Raw genomic sequence first — 20,627 nt, 5'->3', positions numbered from 1 at the left:
TGGATCAAACACCTAAATATAAAATCTAAAATGATAAAGATCATGGAAGAAAAGATATGGACAATGCTAGGAGCCCTAATACATGGAACAAACAAAATACTAACCATAACTAACGATGCACAAACACCAGAAGAGAAACTAGATAACTGGGAGCTCCAAAAAATCAAACACTTATGCTTATCAAAAGACTTCATGAAAAGAGTAAAAAGACAACCAACAGACTGGGAAAAAATTTTTGGCTACGACAAATCCAATCATGTACTAATCTCGAAAATCTACAAGGTACCGCAATATCTCAATAACAAAAAAGACAAATAACCCAATTAAAAAATAGGCAAAGGATATGAACAGGTACTTCACCAATGAAGACATTCAGGCAGCTAACAGATACAAGAGGAAATACTTGCAGTCATTAGCCATTAGAGAAATGCAAATCAAAATGACAATGAGATGTTATCTCACCCCCCCCCCCAAAAAGGCTAGCATTAAATCCAAAAAACACAAAATAATAAATGCTGGAGAGGTTGTGAAGAAACTGGAACACTTACACACTGCTGGTGGAAGTGTTAAATGGTACAATTACTTTGGAAATTGATTTGGCACTTCCTTAAAAAGAAAGAAATAAAAGGACTGTATGATCCAGCATTTCTACTATGCCGGGAATGACAACTTGAAGAGGAATGGCCTCGTGTTCATCGTTAAAAAGAACATTTCAAGATCCAGGATAATATCCATAAGCCTTCAAGGAAGAATAGTTAATAAGACTATTATTCAAATTTATGCACAATCCAAGGCCAAAGATAAAGAAAATGTAGATTTCTACCAACTTCTGCAGTCTGAAATTGGTCAAACGTCCAATTGAGATGCATTGATAATTACTGGTGGTTGGAATGTGAAAGCTGGAAGCAAAAACGAAAGATCGGTAGCTGAAAAATATTGTCTTGGTGAAAGAAACAATGCCAGAGATCATAGGATAGATCACAGGATAGAACCAATGACTTATTCATTGCAAATACCTTTTTCCAACAACATAAACACTGCTGACCTAGCCAGATGGAATACACAGGAATCAAAGTGACTATATTTGTGGAAAAAGACTGATGGAGAAGCTCAACATCACCAGACAGAACAAGGCCTGGAGCTGACTGAGGAACAGACCATCTATTTGCTCATATGCAAGTTCAAACTGAAGCTGAAGAAAATCAAACCAAGTCCACGAGAGCCAAAATATGACCTTGAGTATATGCCACCTGAATTTAGAGACTATCCCAGGAACAGATTTAATGCACTGAACAAGAGTGACCAAAGACCAGAAGAGTTGTGGAATGACATCAAGGATATCACAGATGAAGAAAGCAAGAGATCATTAAAAAGACAGGAAGGAAACGAAGATCAAAATGGATGTCAGAACAGACTCTGAAATTTGCTCTTGAACGTTGAGTAGGTAAAGCGAAAGAAGAAATAATGAAGTAAAAGAGCTAAACAGAAGATTTCAAAGGGTGGTTTGAGGAGACAAAGTATTATAAGGAAAAGTGCAAAAACCTGGAGTTAGAAAACAAAAAGTGGAGAACTCGCTCATCATTTCTCAACCTGAAAGAACTGAAGGAAAAAATTCAAGCCTCAAATCACCATACTGAAGGATTCTACAGGGAAAATATTGAAGGAAGCAGGAAGCATCAAAAGAATATGGAAGAAATACACAGTCACTGTACCAAAAAGAGCTGGTCAACATTCAACCATTTCAGGAGGCAGCATATGATCAATAATTGATGATATTGAAGGAAGAATTCTAAGCTGCACTGGAGGTAGTGGTGAAAAACAAGGCTCCTAGAATTGAGGAAATATCAATTGAGATGTTTCAACAAATAGACGCAACCCTGGAGGTGCTCACTTGCCAATGCCAAGAAAATTGGAAGACAGCTCCTTGGCCAGCTGACTGAAAGAGATCTATATCTGCACCCATTCCAAAGAAAGGTGATCCAACAGAATGTGGTAAATGTGACACACAAGTAAAATTTTACTGAAAATCATTCAAAAGTGGTTGCAGCAGTACATCAAAAGAGAACTACCAGAAATTTAAGCCAGATTCACAACAGGAAGTGCAATGAGGGATATCACTGCTGTTGTCAGATGCATCTTGGCTGAAAGCAGAGAATAACAGAAAGATGTTTACCTGTGTTGCACTGATTATGCAAAGGCTTTCGACTGTGTCATCATAACAAATAACAGTTAACACTGCGAAGAACTGGAATTCCAGAACACTTAATTGTGCTCCTGAGCAACCTGTACATAGATCAAGAACAAGGGGTACTGCATGGTTTAAAGTCAGGAAAGATGTGTGTCAGGGTTGTATCCTTTCATCACTACTTATTCAATCTGAATGCTGAGCAGATAATCCGAGAAGCTGGACTATATGAAGAACGGGGCATCAGGATTGGAGGAAGACTCATTAACAACTTATGATATGCAGATGACACAACCTTGCTTGCAGAAAGTGAAGCGGGCCTGAAAAATGTACTGATGAAGATCAAAGACTACAGCCTTCAGTATGGACTATATTTCAACATAAAGAAATAAAAACTTCTCACTACTGGACCAATAAGCAACATGATGATTGATTTAAGAAGTAATATTGGAGCCATTATCCCCTGTCCCTGAGTATAAAGAATGTGACTCAGCTGGAGCTGCACTCACAAGAACACATCAACTGGGTCCTAAGTATAAATTTAGATAATAGTTACAACCACCTTGGAAAACATCTGTTAGGGAAACTCTCACATACATAAATCATAAACAGCACAAAGACACACATATTTTCCACTTTTATCTCTTGCAGCATTTAGTCAATAGTAAGATTTGTTGGACCAATGAAGATCCTCTTGACTGTCATTACTGAAACCTGTACCAATGATTATTAAGAAAGACAATTCAAAATGTAGAATCAAGGTGACTTAACAGCTTTTAGCCAATCTGTGAAACGTTAAGCTTTCAATGGTTTTGCCCATTTGTAATCTTAATATATAGTGATTCTATAAAGTAACTTGGACTCAGGCAGACATGGCTCTAGCAGTATGTGTGACTGTTTTCTCACTTTTGCCTATTTGGTAATTTTCCTTGGATTCAGGTAGACATAGTTCTGGCAGTATGCTTGTCCGTTTCCCACTTTTGCCTCTTTGAATATATGCTGAATAAAACCTTTCTTTCTGCTTTACTGTAACTTTGTGGTGTTTTTACCCTAAAACATGATAAATGCAGAAAAGACTGAAGCTGTGGAGGATTTCATTTTACTTGGATCCACAATCAACACCCAAGAAAGCAGCAGTCAAGAAATCAAACAACATATTGCATTGGGCAAATCTGCTGCAAAAGGCCTCTTTAAAGTGTTAAACAGCAAAGACGTTACTTTGAGGACTAAGGTGCAACTGACTCAATCCGTGGTATTTTCAATCGCCTCACAATCATGTGAAAGCTGGACACTGATAAAGAAGACCAAAGAAGAATTAATGCCTTTGAATTATGGTGTTGGCAAAAAATATTGAATATACCTGGACTGACGGAAGAACGAACAAATCTGTCTTGGAGGAAGTACAGCCAGAACGCTCCTTGGAAATGAGGATGGTGAGACTTCAGTATCAGGAGGGACATGGTATTAGGAGGGACCAGTCCCCGGAGAAGGACATCATGCTTGGTCAAGTAGCAGGTTATAGAAAAAGAGGAAGATCACAACGATATGGATTGGCCTAGTGGCTGCAACAATGGGCTCAACCATAACGACGATTGTGAGGATGGCACAAGACCTGGCAGTGTTTCGTTCTGTTGAACATACAGTTGCTATGAGTTGGAAGTGACTCCACAGCACCTAACAACAACAACAGACATTAACTCGTATATCCGTATTATGAAGAAAAAAAAAAGCTGATGGCGCTTCTGTTTAAAGACTGAACAGAAGTTTACCTGAGTTTCCTCCCAATTCCACACTACAATGACAGTCAAGCTATCAAAAAAAAAAAAAAAAAAAACCAAGGGTATAAACTCACAAGGACAAAGACAACTAGGAAGGAAATCACAGCAATAAATTTTGGAAGCTGGAAAAGCCACTAAGTGATTAGTAAAACCTATAAAACTGAACCCGAAGTTGACGAGAAAAAGTTGGGAAGTTTTTAAGTTTTCTGGTTCTCAGCACCCCCACCAACATCAGTCTCAACAATTGGTGATGCCAAGGCAGAAGACTGGAAATTTACTTTCTGGAGAACGTAAAACAGAAAGTCTCTTCTCTAGGGAAAACTAGATACAAATGAGAAAAAATGCAGTATATTAAAAATGAGGGTTCAAAGTCTGTCTACAAACTGTATGTTGAGATCCTTTAGCCCTCTTCCCCAACTGGATGCAGGATCCTCTAAAATTTTATGCTGGAAACAAAGACAGGATTCTAAAAGCTTCCAGAAAAAAAGCAGGCTCCATACCAAAGATTAGAATCAGAAAAAATCTTTTCAGTAGCAATACTAAAGCTGGAAAAAGAAAACAACAAAAAGGAGTAATGCTTCAAATTTCTGAGGGATAATGATTTCCAATCTAAAATTCCGTGTTAATAAAATCAAAACTCAAGTGGGAAAGTAAAAGAAATACATTTTAAGACATTCAAAGTCTCAAAAAATTTACCTTGGATGTCTCCATTCTCAGCAGATTTACAGCAGAGGGTTTATAGTAGATGAGGTATTTCAATAAAATGAGGGAGTATACTAAGAAACTAATAAGGAAATCAGGTAACATGGGATCTGACACATGGCAGATCCAAGCCAGTCACGCAAGCAGGTCAACCAGCCAGTCCACACCGGAGTAGGTCAGAAGTTCCTGAGAGACAGTCCCAAGAATAAATCATCAACAGAACACCTGATGCCTTTGAATACACTGAGATGAATAACTATTTGACTCTTCAATCTTAGACATACAAAATTGTGATTTAGAAAAACAAAACAACTCAGGGAATCCATCACTGAGTAGGTGAAAATCAAGTCTTGTGTACTGGTCAAAAACCTCTCTCCCATAAATAACTTAAGGTCCCTAATTGGTAACACCAATTCATTTCGAATGATAAAGCCGTTGTTTGAGTAGTTAAGTTTTTTAACCACAGAAAAGTTTAAAATCAATAGCGAAAAAGAAATTAAATCTGTGGTGTTAATACTTTGTACTTTTTAGGGATAAATGATTTTTAGAGTACTTCTAATGTTTAAATAGAATCTGACATGCTGGAGACTTTGATATATTGGTTTTACAACTATGATTTTAAATACATTATATTGCCTAATATACATAATACTAAATTACTGACCACACAATTTCTGGATGTAGGAATTTTAGTTGAAAAGTATAAGAATTTAACTAAGTTTACAAACTGTATTGGAATTTTTACAAATACTGAGGATTTGCTATAGTTTTAAGATTAATTTATTAGCTTTTTAAGTTAAGTACTGAGAAAGTTTTACTCATCAAGTCAGGCACCTGAAGTCCTTAAATATAAATGAATACATTAAATTTAAAAAGGCAGTTTTAAATTAAAGGAATTTAACCACATTTTAAATGTGCTTCATTAAGGCAACTTAGTTCAATTTATTTGAATATCAAAGAAAAAGTGACAATGACTATTGTCATGTTATTTTAAAATGGAATAAAATTTTTAGGTTGAATTTAAAAGTTTAAGGAATACAAGGTTTTAAAATGTTATTTTAATAACTTGGACAGATCCAATGACTCCTGAATACAAGGTAATTAAAAGTTCTGCAGCCACTTTAAGTTGCAAAAACACTTTTACCTAGTAATCGAAACGCTCACCTTCAATATAATTCTTAAAACTATGAACTTGATTTAATGCTGGGGATCCTCTGCTCCAAGCCTGTGATTGCCACAGATGAGAAGGTTGTTGTCATAGAATGGGGATGTGGTCTATACACATTTTTTTTTTTTTTTTTTTTTGAGAGTAGTTAGGTTACAGTAGAATGGAGAGGGAAAAAAGAAAAGCAAAAAAGTACTTACTGTATTTTTATGCAAAATTATGCATATGTTATACTTTTTTTTGATAACTGCACAATGCTGTCGCACATTATTTTTCTGGGCGTGCTGTGTGTGTTATACGTGTGGGCCCATAATTTATGTAGGCACATTACTTGGAGAAAATATGGTGCTTGATTGCTATACTCAAAGCTGTGACTTTCATGAGTGTTAGGGTTCTTGGGAATAAAAACCCCTATTACTGGGGACTGCTCCTTGAAGTTTCTTTTATCTTCAGTTCATCCCGCTACATCAGAAAGTCCCTACTGTCTCCTTGTAAACTGGTAATATTTTCAGCTTTTCTTACTAAGGTCTATTTATAACTACACCTCTTTCCCCAACTTCTGTTCCTGCAGGTTGCTTTTTTGGACAGAACCTAACATGACTCCATAACTGAGCTCATGAGCCTACACTAGAGCCAGCTCTCTCTCCCTTTTTCTAATATTAAGCTCCCTTGGGGAATTTTAAAATTCTATTATCTCTGCCCTTCATAACCTCTGTACAGGTGAGTGGATGAGTTTTAAGAAGCATCATGTTTGTTTATCAATGAGGTGCTAATCATCACTGAGGGGATGGCACTGCAAGATGTACACTCTTCATGCCTACTCACTAAATATTGGTAAAGTACCCCAACTATTATGACAACTAAAATAAAAATGTAAGCTTATAATGTCGTGGCTCAGTAATTTGGGCTGCTGGGTTCAGCTGAGTGGTTCTTCTACTGGTCTTGACTGGGACCACCAACAAGGCTACAGTTATCCCCTGGCCGGACTAGGGCTGGATAGTCTGAAGGATAGGAGTCTCAGCTTGGAAAGCTAATCTCTGCTCAATCACATTCACCAGTAGGTTAGCCTGGGCTTCTTTAAATGGTGATCTTAGAGCAGATAGGAGAATAAGTCCCACCCAATGCGCAAACTCTTTTCAAGCCTTTGCTTATTTCAAATTTGCTACTATCAATCAACTAAGTTAAACCCAGAAGCGATGTGGCAGAGGTTCTAGTGGGCCAAGACAATAGAATTTTTGAAGATTCCCCAAGGGAGCTTAATATGAGAGAAAGTTAAAGTTTTAGGGCACGCTCGTGAGCTTAGTTGTGTAATCATCTTAGGTTTTGTCCAAAAACACAAACTGCAAGAGCTGAGGTGTTTGTGCGTGTATATGCGTATGTAGTGGGGGAGGGGGGAGGTTAACAAGGGCATAGAGGAAGGCATGACACTGGGAGACTACTTACTATATAACAGTGTAACACACCATTGTTGTTTGCTGTGTGAACTTTTCTTTTTTCCAGGCACGGTAGCATATTCACACACACGCATATAATGTTAGTGGCTGGGATCACTGGTTTATATCTGGTACAAAAACGGGATGTCACTATATATCTTATTATAGGTAGTTCCCAAGTTAGACAACGAGATTCGTTTCTGTCTTTAAGTTGAATTTGTAGGTAAGTCGAAACAGATACACATGGTTCTTACTGAGCATCAGTTAGTCAAACGTTTGTTTTCCTATATAGTATGTATTTTACCTTTCTATGCATAAACACTTAAAAACCACTGTCAAACAGCACAATGTTTTCATGAGCGTCACAAAGTAGTGCCTGCGTTCGTTATTATGAACCACTGTATTAACTCAAATTAACATAATAGGTTTTATGCCAGCCCATTCTTAAGTACGAGTTTTCCTTAAATAGGATGTTTGTAACCTGGGGACTGCCTGTACAGCTATGATTTGTTTTTCCACATCACTAATCATTTTATAGGAAACCCTGGTGGTGGAGTAGTTAACAGTTCAGCTGCTAACCAAAAGGTCAGCAGTTCAAATCAACCAGGCACTCCCTGGAAACTCTATAGGCAGTTCTACTCTGTGCTATAGGGTTGTTATGATGCAGAATAGACTCAATGGCAATGGGTTTGGTTTTTGGTTTTTTTAGTCAGTTTATAAATAGAGGACTGCAAATTGTAAAACCAAATACCTTCACTTGGCAACAACATCCTTCAATGGACAATTAATTACATTTAATAATACAAATTTAAATATTTCTTCATCATGAACGTTTCCTATTACCATTGCTCCATTTTCTATGTTCTTATCTTTAAGAATACTTATTACCAGGAACTTCAATATCTGAGACCAATAGTCTATATAATTATCTTCTCTAACATTTAAAATTTTTTCTTTACTGCATTTTCAAAGAATTATCAAATTAATTTTTTATGAAATCTATATCCTGAAATTTTACTGGGAGCAGATTTTTTCTCAAGTATTCTAGCATTTCTTTGAATGAATCTGTTTCAGCAGGGGGCAACTTGTTATGGATTGAATTGTGTTCCCCCCAAAACTGTGCATCAACTTGGCTAGTTCACGATTCCCAGTATTGTGTGATTGTCCACCATTTTGTCATCTGATTTGATCCTCCTATGTGTTGTAAATTCTACCTCTATGATGTTAATGAGGTGAGATTAGCTGCAGTGATGTTAAGGAGACAGGGCTCAATCCACAAGATTAGGTTGTGTCTTAAATCGACCTCTTTTGAAATATAAAACATAAAACGGAGAAGCCAGGAGAGTAGAAAGAGGGGGATCTCATACTACCAAAAAAGTAGGGCCAGGAGCAGAGCATATCCTTTGGATTCAGGGTCCCTGTGCTGAGAAACTCCTAGACAAGCGGAACATTGATGACAAGGGCCTTCCTCCAGGGCCCACAGAGAGAAAAAGCCTTCCCCTGGAGCTGGTACCCTGAATTCAGACTTCTAGTCTACTAGACTGTGAGAGAATAAACTGCCATCTGTTAAAGACGTTCACTTGTGGTATTCCTGTTATAAGGGACCCTGGACAGCCAAGACACAGCTCTACCAGAGAACTGGTCCTTTTCACCTGAACCACAGAATAACTTCGAACTGCAAGTGAAGATTACTCATGAATTATAGAGATACAAAATTTAATGCCTTCAACATAACTGAGTGTTCACTCATTGCAATGATCCAAAAATTATTACAGTATAATTATCAGAAAAAAATAAACCTATAAAAATTTTTATATGAATCTGGGAATATTTAGTCTGGAAAGGAAAGTTCTCCCAGGTTAAGGATTCCATTGTGATTATATCATCTTATTCAATAAGAGCAATCTACTACATTCTATTTTTAAAGTCTGCAAAACTTTGTTAGGCCTGCAAAGTTTGCAAAGTCTGCATGTCTGGTGACTCCTACTAATCTTTCCAGTCTCATGCTGTGGGAAGACAAGTATCAGCTTGTTGCAAACTCATCCTTCCCCGTAAGAACAAGGCGAAACAAAACATTTATTATAAACAGTGGATATTAAATTTCTTATGGCCATGCTTTATTTTAGACACTGGGAAAGTAAGCAACCACTCATTTTTCTGATAAACCAAAATCAAAAACCTGTTGCCGGGGAACTGATTCCGACTCATAGCAACCCTATTTTTCTGAGAAGGTAGCTGAAAGTATATGGAAAATCATCTAAGGAATACAGGCTGGTTGGTAGAGAAAACAGAGGTAGCAATTATAAAAGGCAAATCTTTCTTATGAAGTGATTTTGGTCAGAAAAAATTCTTCATAAAGGCCTAAGGAAGAAAAAAGGCAGGTCTAAGCAAGTTATTTATTTATTTATTTTTTAAGCAAGTGTTCCTATAAGAAGGCCATTCATTAAACTGAAACATAAATCCCTTCTCTTTGTGAAAACTGACTGATGAAGAAAATTAGATGAAAAGTAATGAAGAGTTTTAGCGATTTTCCTCAAAATTACATACTGAGTGACTGGACTAGAACTTGAGTTAAATTTCCTGATTTTTTATAGCTAGGTACAAAGAGACTGCAGCACATAAGAACCTAGGCCTTAGCTAACTTGTTTTCTGCTGTATCCCCAGTGCCTAGTGGAGCGTACAACTTCAAGTTTATTGTCAGAATCAGTTAAACTATGACATTTAAGTACAATTTCGCTTTGGATTTGTACTGGTAGCCAAAAGATTGGCTGGTGGATTTCAACTGCCAATCTTTTGGCTACCAGTCCAGCTCTTAATTAACCACTGCGCCACCACTGAGGACAATATAAACACGTATCTCACTGCATTCCTATGAAAATTAAGTGAGAAAATGGATAGTTTTTGGCATGTAACCTTTTAGTAAAGGATTACACAAAATTATCATTCCTCCCAAAGGTCAGCAGTTGGAACCCACCAGCTGCTCCGCGGGAGAAAGATATGGCAGTCTGTTTCCCTAAAGATTACAGCCTATGGGGCAGTTCTTCTCTGTCCTGTATGGTCACTAAGAGTCGGAATCCACTTGATGGCAGTGGGTTTGGTTTTTAATACAAACTTGTCTTTAAAACTTATCTCACAAAATCACTACCTGTTTTTATTTTCTACTGAGCTAATTTTTTGTTATTACCCAAACGTGGTTTGGACAGAAATCTATCATTTATCTTCAAAATACTATCAGTCATAAAAAAATAAGTACAGATGAGAAGCACTGGTCCATATAGTTGGAAAAGTCATTTCAATTTCCAGTCTACTATTGATTTTTTATTGCAGAATAGGAAACCCTGGTGGCGTAGTAGTTAAGTGCTACGGCTGCTAACGAAGAGGTCGGCAGCTCGAATCCGCCAGACACTCCCCGGAAACTATCGGGCAGTTCTACTCTGTTCTGTAGGGTCGCTATGACTCGACGGCAGTGGGTTTGGTTTTTTTTGTTTATTGCAGAATAGAAACCCTGATGGTATACTGGTTAAGATCTACGGCTCCTAATCAAAAGGTCCGCAGTTCGAAACCACCAGGCCCTCTATGGGGGCAGTTCTACTCTGTCCTATAGAGTCGCTGAGTTGGAATCGACTCAACCGCAAAGATTTGGTTTGTTTAGTCCAGTATGGCCGAAAGCACAGAGATGGACCAAAACTTAATAGGAATAGCAGCGACGAACGCCCGACAAGCGCTACCATAAAAGGGCAGCCCCCTCGGTTATCAAGCGACAGAAGCAGGACTAAGATCTCTTCTCTCTAAACCCCAGCACTAGCCTGGATAGGTACTAACCTTTTTGCTCTCGAGTTTTCACTCTACCCTAGCTCCTTAACCTTGGAGCCTTCAATGCGCGCAGGAAAAGGTGCTACAGGTAAGGGGGTAGGGTCAGAAGAATGCGGTGTCCGCTTCTCAATTCCTCAGTAACCCCAAATCAAGGTCTCGGCAGCGTTGCCCCCACTCCACTGTATGGAGAGAGATTCCGATGCCAAAAAAGGGTAAAACTTTTTTTTTTTTTCTTTTTTCTTTTCAGAAGGCACCACCCAGGGCGCCGCTGGCAAACATCTGAGAAGGCGGGGTCTTAACTCCTCTTCAGATCCGGGCGGGGCCCTTCGGACGCAAAGGTAGGAGATTCTGTAAATCCGGACCGCTCCTTTCAACCCCTCCCCCGCCGCGGACCGACAGCTCGACCTCACCTGGGAGCGGCTCCACCGATGGCTGCTTAAGGAAACCTCAGGAAGAGCGGCCCGGTGAGTGACGCTACCGACGCCACAGTCATGGTCTACCTCGCTCAGTCCACCAGCGCCGACGCGCCTCAGCCACCGCGCCTCCAGCCTCCTGGTCCTACCCCTGCCGTCCTGGTATAGTCGCACTGCACGCTGGGAACGCCCTACATCCCAGAGACTTCAGCTCCCAGCGTACACATGCTTCCGAGCAGAACTGCACGCCGGGATTTAGAGTCTTCATCCCACTCCTTCTCCTGCTCCTTAACCCCGAGTCGATGTACCCCCCCGCCCCCGCCCCCGCCCCCGCCCGGGGAATCTGAACGTAAAGCATCATTCACCGCCGTGAAATGTAGCCTCCCCTTGCATCCGGGACCTTGCTCTGGCCTTGGCTGGGTGGGGAATGGTGTCGCCTAGCAGCGGCTGCCGCTTCTGCTTGCTCGGGACCGGTTGGCGGAACCAAGAGGCCGGGTGGAACCGCGCTGAGAAGCGATCGGGGCGCGGCAGCGGGGCTCGGTTTGGTGCGTGCGATAAATGAGGGGCCGCTGGTGGATCCCAGGCTTGGTCTAGGTGGGTGGCTCCCGGTGAGCGGGAGCTACAATTCTGCATAGGTTTTTGGCCTCAGGGCCCATTTGCAACAGCTCAGCTTCCCCGTCTCTTCTACCTCTGGTCTGCAATTCTTTTGCCTTCTTTTTGTTTCAGCCCTGGTTTCCCCGGTCCATCTGCGCTCATAGTAACCAATTTTTTTTACGCGGTTTTTGTACCCAGTTACTACTAATGCGAGCCAGGGGTCATTTTTTAGCCTTTACTGCACCTCTGCGCTTAGCACCCTTGGATGTGCGCGCGCTTTGGTGGTAGGAGAGGGTGAGGCAGAGGACCCAGAATCTTACCCTCGACCTGAATTAGTTTTAGCCAGAAAGCTGCCATATTTTATTTAGCAGGAACAAGAGTTTCTTCTGACTGCGTTAGTCGTCTGCTGTAGTTCTGATCAGGGTTATTTTGCCTACTTAACTGTTTTGCAGTTAAGCAGCAAAAGCTCTTCGTTAACTAGCTCAGGCAGTTATAGTGAGTCAATAATGCTGTTTACTTTGGAAAATCTGATACTCCGGTTTTGTTACAGAAGGTAAAGCACGGTGAAAGAATTCAACATGCCACCTAATATAAACTGGAAAGATATAATGAAAGTTGACCCAGATGACCTGCCTCGGCAAGAAGAACTGGCAGATAATTTGTTGATTTCTCTATCCAAGGTGCTTAATTGATAAATAACACATGGATGTACATTTTTTTTTGTTGTTTATGTATGTGTATGATTAAGTTGTCACTGACATCATTGAATGGTGCAACCGGAAGAGTTCTTGTATTTTGATTAAGGGTTAAAGTTGTTTGTTTGTTTACTTAGGTGGAAATAAATGAAATAAAAAGCGAAAGTCAAGAAAGCTTGATACATCTTTTCAGAGTTACTCAGTCCCTAATGAAGGTTTGTATCCAATAGGCTTAATACTTTTTACTATCTTAAATAAGATGATCTTTGTGAAAGTACTTTGTGAAATCTAAATTGCTATGAGTCAGAATCAACTCGATGGCATACAACAACACAACAAATTGCCACTCAAAAATATCTCCATGTGATTGAGAGCCTTCAGTGTGTAAAACATTGCAGTTTCGTACTGTAATGTTCCTAAAAGAATGTATAGGGGAAACAATGAGTATGTTTAAAGGTAAGTAAGTATGTGCTGAGGTGCAAATGAATAATGCAGACAATGACTGCTATGGGAATTTGTTAGGAGGGGGAGAGATTTAAAAGTTTGAGGGAATCTAATAAAGGATAATAACTAGTCTTAGGAAAGTAGAGGGGTATGGTAAGATGGCAAGGGCATTCTAGAGCTGGGGGTTACTGTAAATAAAGGCAGAATAGATAATATGCTTATTCTTTACATTGAAGGAGATAACCGCAGAAAGCATGTAGCAGATTGTAGAGGAAATAGACATTAGTGGATAGTTTCTTATAGGCTATGGAAGACCTAAAGATATATTTTAAACTATCAACAATGAGGAGCCATTAGACATTTTTGAACCACAATTGATGCAAAAATATACCTTAGGAAGGATAAACTGGGTTTGGTACATAGGATGAATTGAAGGGAGTTGATGCTGAAGCTAGACATAACACAATGGGTTAGAATTAAGAACTGAAATTGAAAAAAGAAGTAGTAAAGAAATTTGTAAAGGAAAAAGTTGCAATACTGACATAAATCTTGAGGGAAAAAGAAGACTCAAATGTGTTTCCAACTGGTAAGAATCTCGAAACTATAATTTTCAATAAGAAAATCATTAATGTATTCATTCAACAAATAATTACTGAATGTCTCTATGTGTTAGGCATTGAAGGCACTGAGAATTAGGATGGTAAATAAAACAAAATCCTTATTCTTAGTGGCTATAGCTAGTGTTAAGACACTGAAATAACTTTTTTTTTTTTTTTTAATGTTTAGATGAAAGCCCAAGAAGTAGAACTAGCATTGGAAGAAGTTGAAAAAGCTGGAGAAGAGCAAGCAAAATTTGGTAAGTGCCTGGGAAGAGAGGTTAACTATGATGTTAAATAAAAAAAAAAAAAAAAAAAATAGATTCCATTTATTCAGTAAGCACTAGAAAATGAAATCTAATATATTCTATAAAATGTGAATGTTTGATTTATTTTTAAAGATAATTTTCTAGAACTCCTATTTTGTGGGTACAGTACACAATAGTTACTTTTATGTTACTTTGTTATCACCATCCATATAGAATTTTAAATTTTAAAAGAGTTAATTTTATTATTTTATTGAAATTCATTTGGAAGTTTAATTCGAGGTAAATCTAACCAACTGAAATGTTTTCTTGGTTTATTTAATAGAAAATCAATTAAAAAGTAAATTGATGAAACTGGAAAACGAACTGGAGGTATATCCTTTTTTATTCCGTATAATTGTCATTAATTTTATTATTTTGAATTATTGCGTTTAAGTCTTTTGATTGTTGTTGGCTGAAAAAAAATCCTAAGATGACATTGTGTTAATGGTTATTTGTTCAGTATTTATATTGCACGCCTCTTATAGATGCCTTTAATTCTACTAAGGATTGAGCATCCAATTGTGAACAAAAAAATAGTCAATGACCTCATGGAGCCTACAGTCTAGAGAGATATATGGAAGGGTTACCAACTGGGGTGAAGTAAGTTAGGGTGGGAATTTGGGGAATAGTGACAGACCAGTATGGTAGAAGAAGTAGATTTTGAGAAAGCCAAGAGACAAAAGACAAGTGTGTTGTTGAGGAACCGAATGCATTGAGATTCTTGAAAAGGTAGGAAGGTAAGAAGAACACAAATGAATTAGTCTTTGAAAGGAGGATGAACTCTCTTCGTTTGTAATAGGATGATAAGAAGAATGGATGTGTACTGAAGCTTTTATGTTTGTAGGTTTAGTGCCTGGAAATTGAGATGTTGGAAAAAAAGCCATCTGCTAAACTAAGGGTAGAAGATGGCGCGGTCAAAATTTAAAGGAAGGCAGTGAGGCTTGAGATATATATAATGGAGAATAGGGAGTGTAGAAGATCTGAAGTTAGATTTGAGTTCAAATCCTGATTTTTTTTTTAACTTGTTTACTCTCTGAACTTGGACAAGTTATTTCCTATTATCTATTGTATAGCCAGCTCCTAGGAAAATGCCAAGCAATCTGAGTAAATATTTATTAAATGAATTATGAAGTTGGATTGATTCTGTATTAGTGTTTAGCCAGGCAGCTGGCATAGAAGATTAGAAGGGTAGGGCAGTTGAAGATGTTGGTGGGAAAGTAAGTGAAGTAGTGATTATGGAATCTTAGCTGAATAGACAAGTCAAAATTGGAGGGGAGGGGGGGATGGTGATGCTGAAAGTTAGGGAGGGAGAAGAGGAATGAAGGGATTAGAGGGATCTGTGAGGACAGAGGACAGGTGGCCAGTACAGTGTGAATAATAGAATGTTCCTGCTTGGATAAGGTCCCAGTGTGGGCATGAGGGTAGGAGGCTGAGGGAATTCAAGAAACAAGTAAAAAGAAAAGAGACCAGAATGAAAGTTATGTGGATGTGGATATTATTTAGTGGGGCTTTTAATGGAAGGTGCCCTGGTGGTACAGTGGTTAAAAGCACTTGGCTACTTAACTGAAAGGTCATGAGTTCAAACCCATCAGCTGTTCCATAGGAAGAAAGATAGGGCAATCTGTTTGGAAACCCTGTGGGCAGTTCAAAAGTGACTCAGTGTTTTTTTTTTTTTTGGAAGGAAGAGTGTGAACCACCTGCCAAAATTGTCAGTGAATTTTGAGGAGGAATGATTGGGAAGTGGAAATGACTGGGAATTTGACTAGAGTAGGTAGAGTTAGTTGCGATCAAAAACCAAAAACCAAACCCACTGCCGTCGAGTTGATTCCGACTCATAGCAACCCTATAGGACAGAGTAGAACTGCCCCATAGAGTTTCCAAGCAGCGCCTGGCGGATTCAAACTGCCAACCTCTTGGTTAGCAGCCTTAGCACTTAACCACTACGCCAGTTGAGATAGCTGCATATTAAATGAGCTTCAAAGCAACTAGAGTTTTTACAGAATGGTGAAGCAATGATAGTCTGGAAGTCACAAGATGAATCTAGGTCATATGTGGGGTATGAAAGAATGAGGGGCTTCCATTTGAAAGAGTTCCAAGGGAATCAGTATCCTCAAAGAGTCAAATAACAGTCAAAGCAAGGAGATAGGAGGGAAGATGTAAAGAGGCCGAAGTTTTAAAGTAATAATTTTTCTTGGAAGATTTTAAACAGCATAATGAAGAACTTTTTGAAGGAGATGGAAAGAATGAAAAAAGTTGGATTAACGTAGGGGAGTAACACAGCTACAGGGTGAAGATAAGAATGTGAAATGAATGACCAAAGAGTTTGGTGTTTTGGACTGTGGCCCAAATTAACAAGAATATTAAGTAAAATGTATTTAGTTGACTACAGAATTAAAAAAAAATAAAATAAAATAAAAAACCAGGCTGTCCAATACGGTAGTACTAACCACTATGGCTATTTACATTTACATTAATTAAAATTAAAATTCAGTTTTTCAGCTGTACCAGCCACATTTCAAGCTCAATATTCAAATGTAGCTACTAACTACTGTACTGGACACAGCACAGAGAACATATCCATTAGTCCAGAAAGTTCTATTGAATAGCACTGGTCTAAATAGTGCTAGTATGAAGGTAGATGTGAGTGGTGGAGGAAGGGCAGGTTAAAAAGACTGAAAAGCCTCAGTAACTGAGGCAGAGGCTCTGTTGGTATTTACCCTGGTTTTAGAACTTTGAGACTTAGGAAAAGTCTTAATATTTTATTACCTACATTATAAGCCTTTGCCATTTAGTGTGGTCCCTATGGCTCAGTGACTATAGCTGAGCCTGAGTGATTGATGGTCAGTCAATTCTTTGTAGCTCTGGGTGATTCAGGACAAACTTAGGAGGTTGTCAGCCTTTGAACTAAAGCTAAAATAAGCTAAATTTTAAAAAATGGTCATTAAACTAATATCATTTTAAACATTTGCTGCTGAAGTATAATAAAAATTTAAAGTCAAGATAGTTATCTGCTTGTTGTTGATTCACGTGAATCTCCAAATAGAATGGAATTCATTTATATTTTTGTTCTGTTACATTAAGATGGCGCAGCAGGCTGCAGGTGGACGTGATACTCGGTTTTTACGTGATGAAATTCGCCAACTTGAAAAGCAATTGGAACAAAAAGATAGAGAATTGGAGGACATGGAAAAGGAACTGGATAAAGAGAAGAAAGTTAATGAACAAGTAAGGCACATTTTTTTTTAATAACTCTTATCTGTTCAAGTTACCTAAATAGTACTCCTAGTTATGCAATAGTATCAATTTTTATGTTTGTGTGCTACACTTATCTCTAAGGTTTTATATCATTCTTTATCATTATATCTTCAAAACATAATAGACCAGGTGCTTCTGGTGAGTATGACTTGGAGAGTTTATATTTCGAGGTACATTTTTCTTAGGACATTAGAATAGCGTGTATAAAATTCATGCTTGGGTCTTGATTATTGGTCTCGAGTATGTTCTTTTTCTGAAGAAATTAATAGACATTCATAAGTAAGCAGTTATTTTGGGGTGAAAAGTTGTATTTATTTGTATTAATATCTTTATACTAATAGTAGATTTAGAAATTCATGTTTTAATGAGTTTTCTATACTGTTGTTGTTGTTAGGTACCATTGAGTCAGTTCTGACTCAAAGCGACTCTCTAGGACAGAATAGAACTGCCCCATAGGGTTTCCAAGGAGTGGCTGGTGGATTTGAACTACCAACCTTTCGGTTAGCAGCCAAGCTCTTAGTCAGTACACCACCAGGGCTCCGTATTCAATACTAGTCAATGAAATTCCTTATTTTTGGGTATACCTTACTTTTTGTAATATATGGGTTTTTGAAAAATTTAGTTAATGCCAGGATTTTGTAAACTCATTGATATTTAAAATCATGACGTTTTATCTTTTACATAAGCATAGTTTTTTTTTTATTACCTCTTATATTATTCCTTGTAATTTGTAAAATAATTTGTACAATGTTCTCTTAAATTCAGTTTGAGGAAAAATTGGTCTGTAGGTAAATTTCCTATCAGAAAATAATATGTTTATCTTGTCTTAGCTGCCATTAAACTTAGTACAAAATTTGGTGCCTAGAAGCTTCTTCTACCTTTGTGTCTTTTAGGTTACTGTTTTATGAGGTACTTATAGTTTTATATTGTTTGTTGTTCTCTCAGAAACAGAGGGTAATAAATATTAACTAAATAAACAACAGTGTATGTGAGATAAATGTTGGCATATAAAGAGTACCAAAAAAAAAAACCAAACCCAGTGCTGCCGAGTCAATTCCGACTCACAGCGACCCTATAGGGCAGAGTAGAGCCGCCCCATAGAGTTTCCAAGGAGCACCTGGAGGATTCGAACTGCCGACCCTTTGGTTAGCAGCCGTAGCACTTAACCACTACGCCACCAGGGTTTCCATATAAACAGTATCTATCATAAATTGGGAAACCCTGATAGCATAGTGGGTACGTGCTTCGGCTGCTAACCAAAAGGTCAGCAGTTCGAATCCACCAGGTGCTCCTTGGAAACTCTCTGGGGCGGTTCTATTCTGTCCTATAGGGTTGCTATGAGTCAAAATTGACTTAACGACAATGGATTTGGTTTTGTTTTGGTATCATAAATTGATTTGTGAGGAGAAGTATTCCCATTCTTGATAAATTTTGTTCTATGATTTAGAAAACTGATATAAAAATGAACTATCTCATTTTTATTCTCAGTTTTTGTAGTAGAAAAAGTATGGGTTAATGCCACCTGAAGGTTAGGAGTTAGCTCTTAGAGGATTGTCTGTTTTGTTCACTCCGTACCTGTACCCATTGCCATTGAGTTGATTCCGACTCATAGCAACCCTATAGGACAGGGTAGAACTGCCCCAATGAGTTTCCAAGGAGTGCCTGGTGGATTCGAACTGCCAGCCTTTTTGTTAGCAGCCGTTGCACTTAACCACTACGCCACCAGGGTTTCCTTCATTGACTCAGCAAAACCTAATGGACCTATAGATTTCTTAGTAATCATTAAATTTCCAACGTATCATATACAGTAACAGAATTTCATAGGGGGATATGTATGTGGTTTTCTGTACTATCGTCATCTGTCTAGTCCATGTGTCAGTCGATTTCTCATCATTCATACCACACACCCGTGATGAATCACAGCTACCCTGTCTATTCATGTCTTAGACTACTACTTTTATACTTGAATATATGTCCTATATGCCTTTCTTCTGCTAGTTTCCTTCAGATGGAATGTGGGTATGAGTTGCTTTGGCAATTCCTACCTTGCCCTTAACCAGTCTGTCTTAAGCTGGGTTCTCTAGAGGAGCAAAACTAGTGAAACGTATATATAAATATATATGAACCAAAAATAAATAAAAAAAATAAACCCATTGCCATCAAGTTTATTTTGACTTATAGCAACCCTATAGGACAGAATAGGACTGCCCTGTATGGTTTCTAAGGAACAGCTGGTATATTTGAACTTCCGACCTTTTGGTTAGCAGCTGAACTCTTAGGCATTGTACCACCATGACTGCATAAATACGTTTGAATTTATTTCAAGGAAATCGCTCATGCAGTTGTGCAGGCTGCTAAGTCCCAAATCTGTGGATTAGGTGGCAGGTTGGCAGTTTCTCCTGACTCATGTGGTAGCAGGGGCTGACAGACCTAAAATCTGCAGGTCAGGCGGCAGGCAGCTGGCTTACATCTCAAGAACCAGAAGTCAGAGGACGATGAAGCAAATGTAGGATCAAATGCAGGAGCGAGAGAAAGCAAGCTTTGCCACAACATCCATATATATTGGATGCAGGCCACAACTCCAAGGAAACTCCCTTTTCAACTGATTGGCTGCTCACATCAGGTCACAAAATGAAGATGATTATGTAATATCTGCCAAACCACTGAGAATCGTGACCTAGCCAAGTTGACACATAACCTTAACCATCACACAATCATTTAGTTTTACTGGATATTTACAGAATGCCAGATAACTGCTAGATACTAGGGATACTGGGGGCTAGTACATTCTTCTTCTTAAGGGTATTCATAGTTAATAACAAGTGTTAACATAGAGATAACAAGATACTCTGAGGCTGTATCAGGATACATTGGGATACTCTGCCTAAGATACCTAAATCATTCTCGAGGTTCAGGAAGCGATCTGTAATCTGAGACCTGAAGTAGGAGTTTGCCCTGCAGGGAGAATGGGGTATACATGGTGGTTAAAGAAAAAGCATTCTGGGTGGAAGATAACAGTATTTGATAAAACCTAGAAGTAAGAATTGATATAGTATATTCAGGGAGCTACAGTTATTCATCTTGGGTGGAATATAGAATAAAATAGCTAGCATTTATGGAATCCTTATTATGTGCCAGAGCCCCTGGTGGCACAGTGGTTAAGTGTTTGGCTGTTAATCAAAAGATCAGCAGGTTTGTTTTGTTTTTTTTTTGGTTTATTATGTGCCACGTAATTTACATGCATTA

General features: G+C 38.4%; 2 protein-coding genes across 12 annotated transcripts in view; one reads left to right on the top strand and one right to left on the bottom strand.

Annotated features, from left to right (window-relative positions):
• The window catches only part of TMTC3 (transmembrane O-mannosyltransferase targeting cadherins 3), a 62,018-nt gene extending 50,249 nt beyond the window's left edge, over positions 1-11,769 (bottom strand). The window contains exons 1-2 of one of the 2 annotated variants that reach the window (XM_049884017.1): positions 11,487-11,769; positions 11,086-11,400 (exon numbers count right to left, since the gene is read on the bottom strand). The gene's annotated coding sequence lies outside the window, so the exon portion shown is untranslated. The remainder of the gene's footprint in view (positions 1-11,085; positions 11,401-11,486) is intronic. The other variant, XM_049884016.1, reaches the window with a different exon arrangement.
• The window catches only part of CEP290 (centrosomal protein 290), a 100,704-nt gene continuing 91,129 nt past the window's right edge, over positions 11,053-20,627 (top strand). For 4 of the 10 annotated variants that reach the window (XM_049884008.1, XM_049884004.1, XM_049884012.1 and 1 more), the window contains exons 1-6: positions 11,901-12,034; positions 12,634-12,763; positions 12,916-12,993; positions 14,009-14,078; positions 14,410-14,456; positions 17,208-17,351. In XM_049884008.1, coding sequence (XP_049739965.1) covers positions 12,662-12,763; positions 12,916-12,993; positions 14,009-14,078; positions 14,410-14,456; positions 17,208-17,351 — 441 coding nt within the window. In that variant the 5' untranslated portion in view covers positions 11,901-12,034; positions 12,634-12,661. Of the gene's footprint in view, positions 11,165-11,323; positions 11,541-11,900; positions 12,084-12,633; positions 12,764-12,915; positions 12,994-14,008; positions 14,079-14,409; positions 14,457-17,207; positions 17,352-20,627 lie in introns of those variants that run through there. The other 6 variants (XM_049884010.1, XM_049884011.1, XM_049884006.1 and 3 more) reach the window with 5 other exon arrangements.

Source organism: Elephas maximus, chromosome 4 (genome assembly GCF_024166365.1).
Source record: "Elephas maximus indicus isolate mEleMax1 chromosome 4, mEleMax1 primary haplotype, whole genome shotgun sequence".
Lineage (NCBI taxonomy): Eukaryota > Metazoa > Chordata > Mammalia > Proboscidea > Elephantidae > Elephas > Elephas maximus.
The sequence above is the reverse complement of the archived record's forward strand: the minus strand, read 5'-3'. Positions and strand labels throughout refer to the sequence as shown.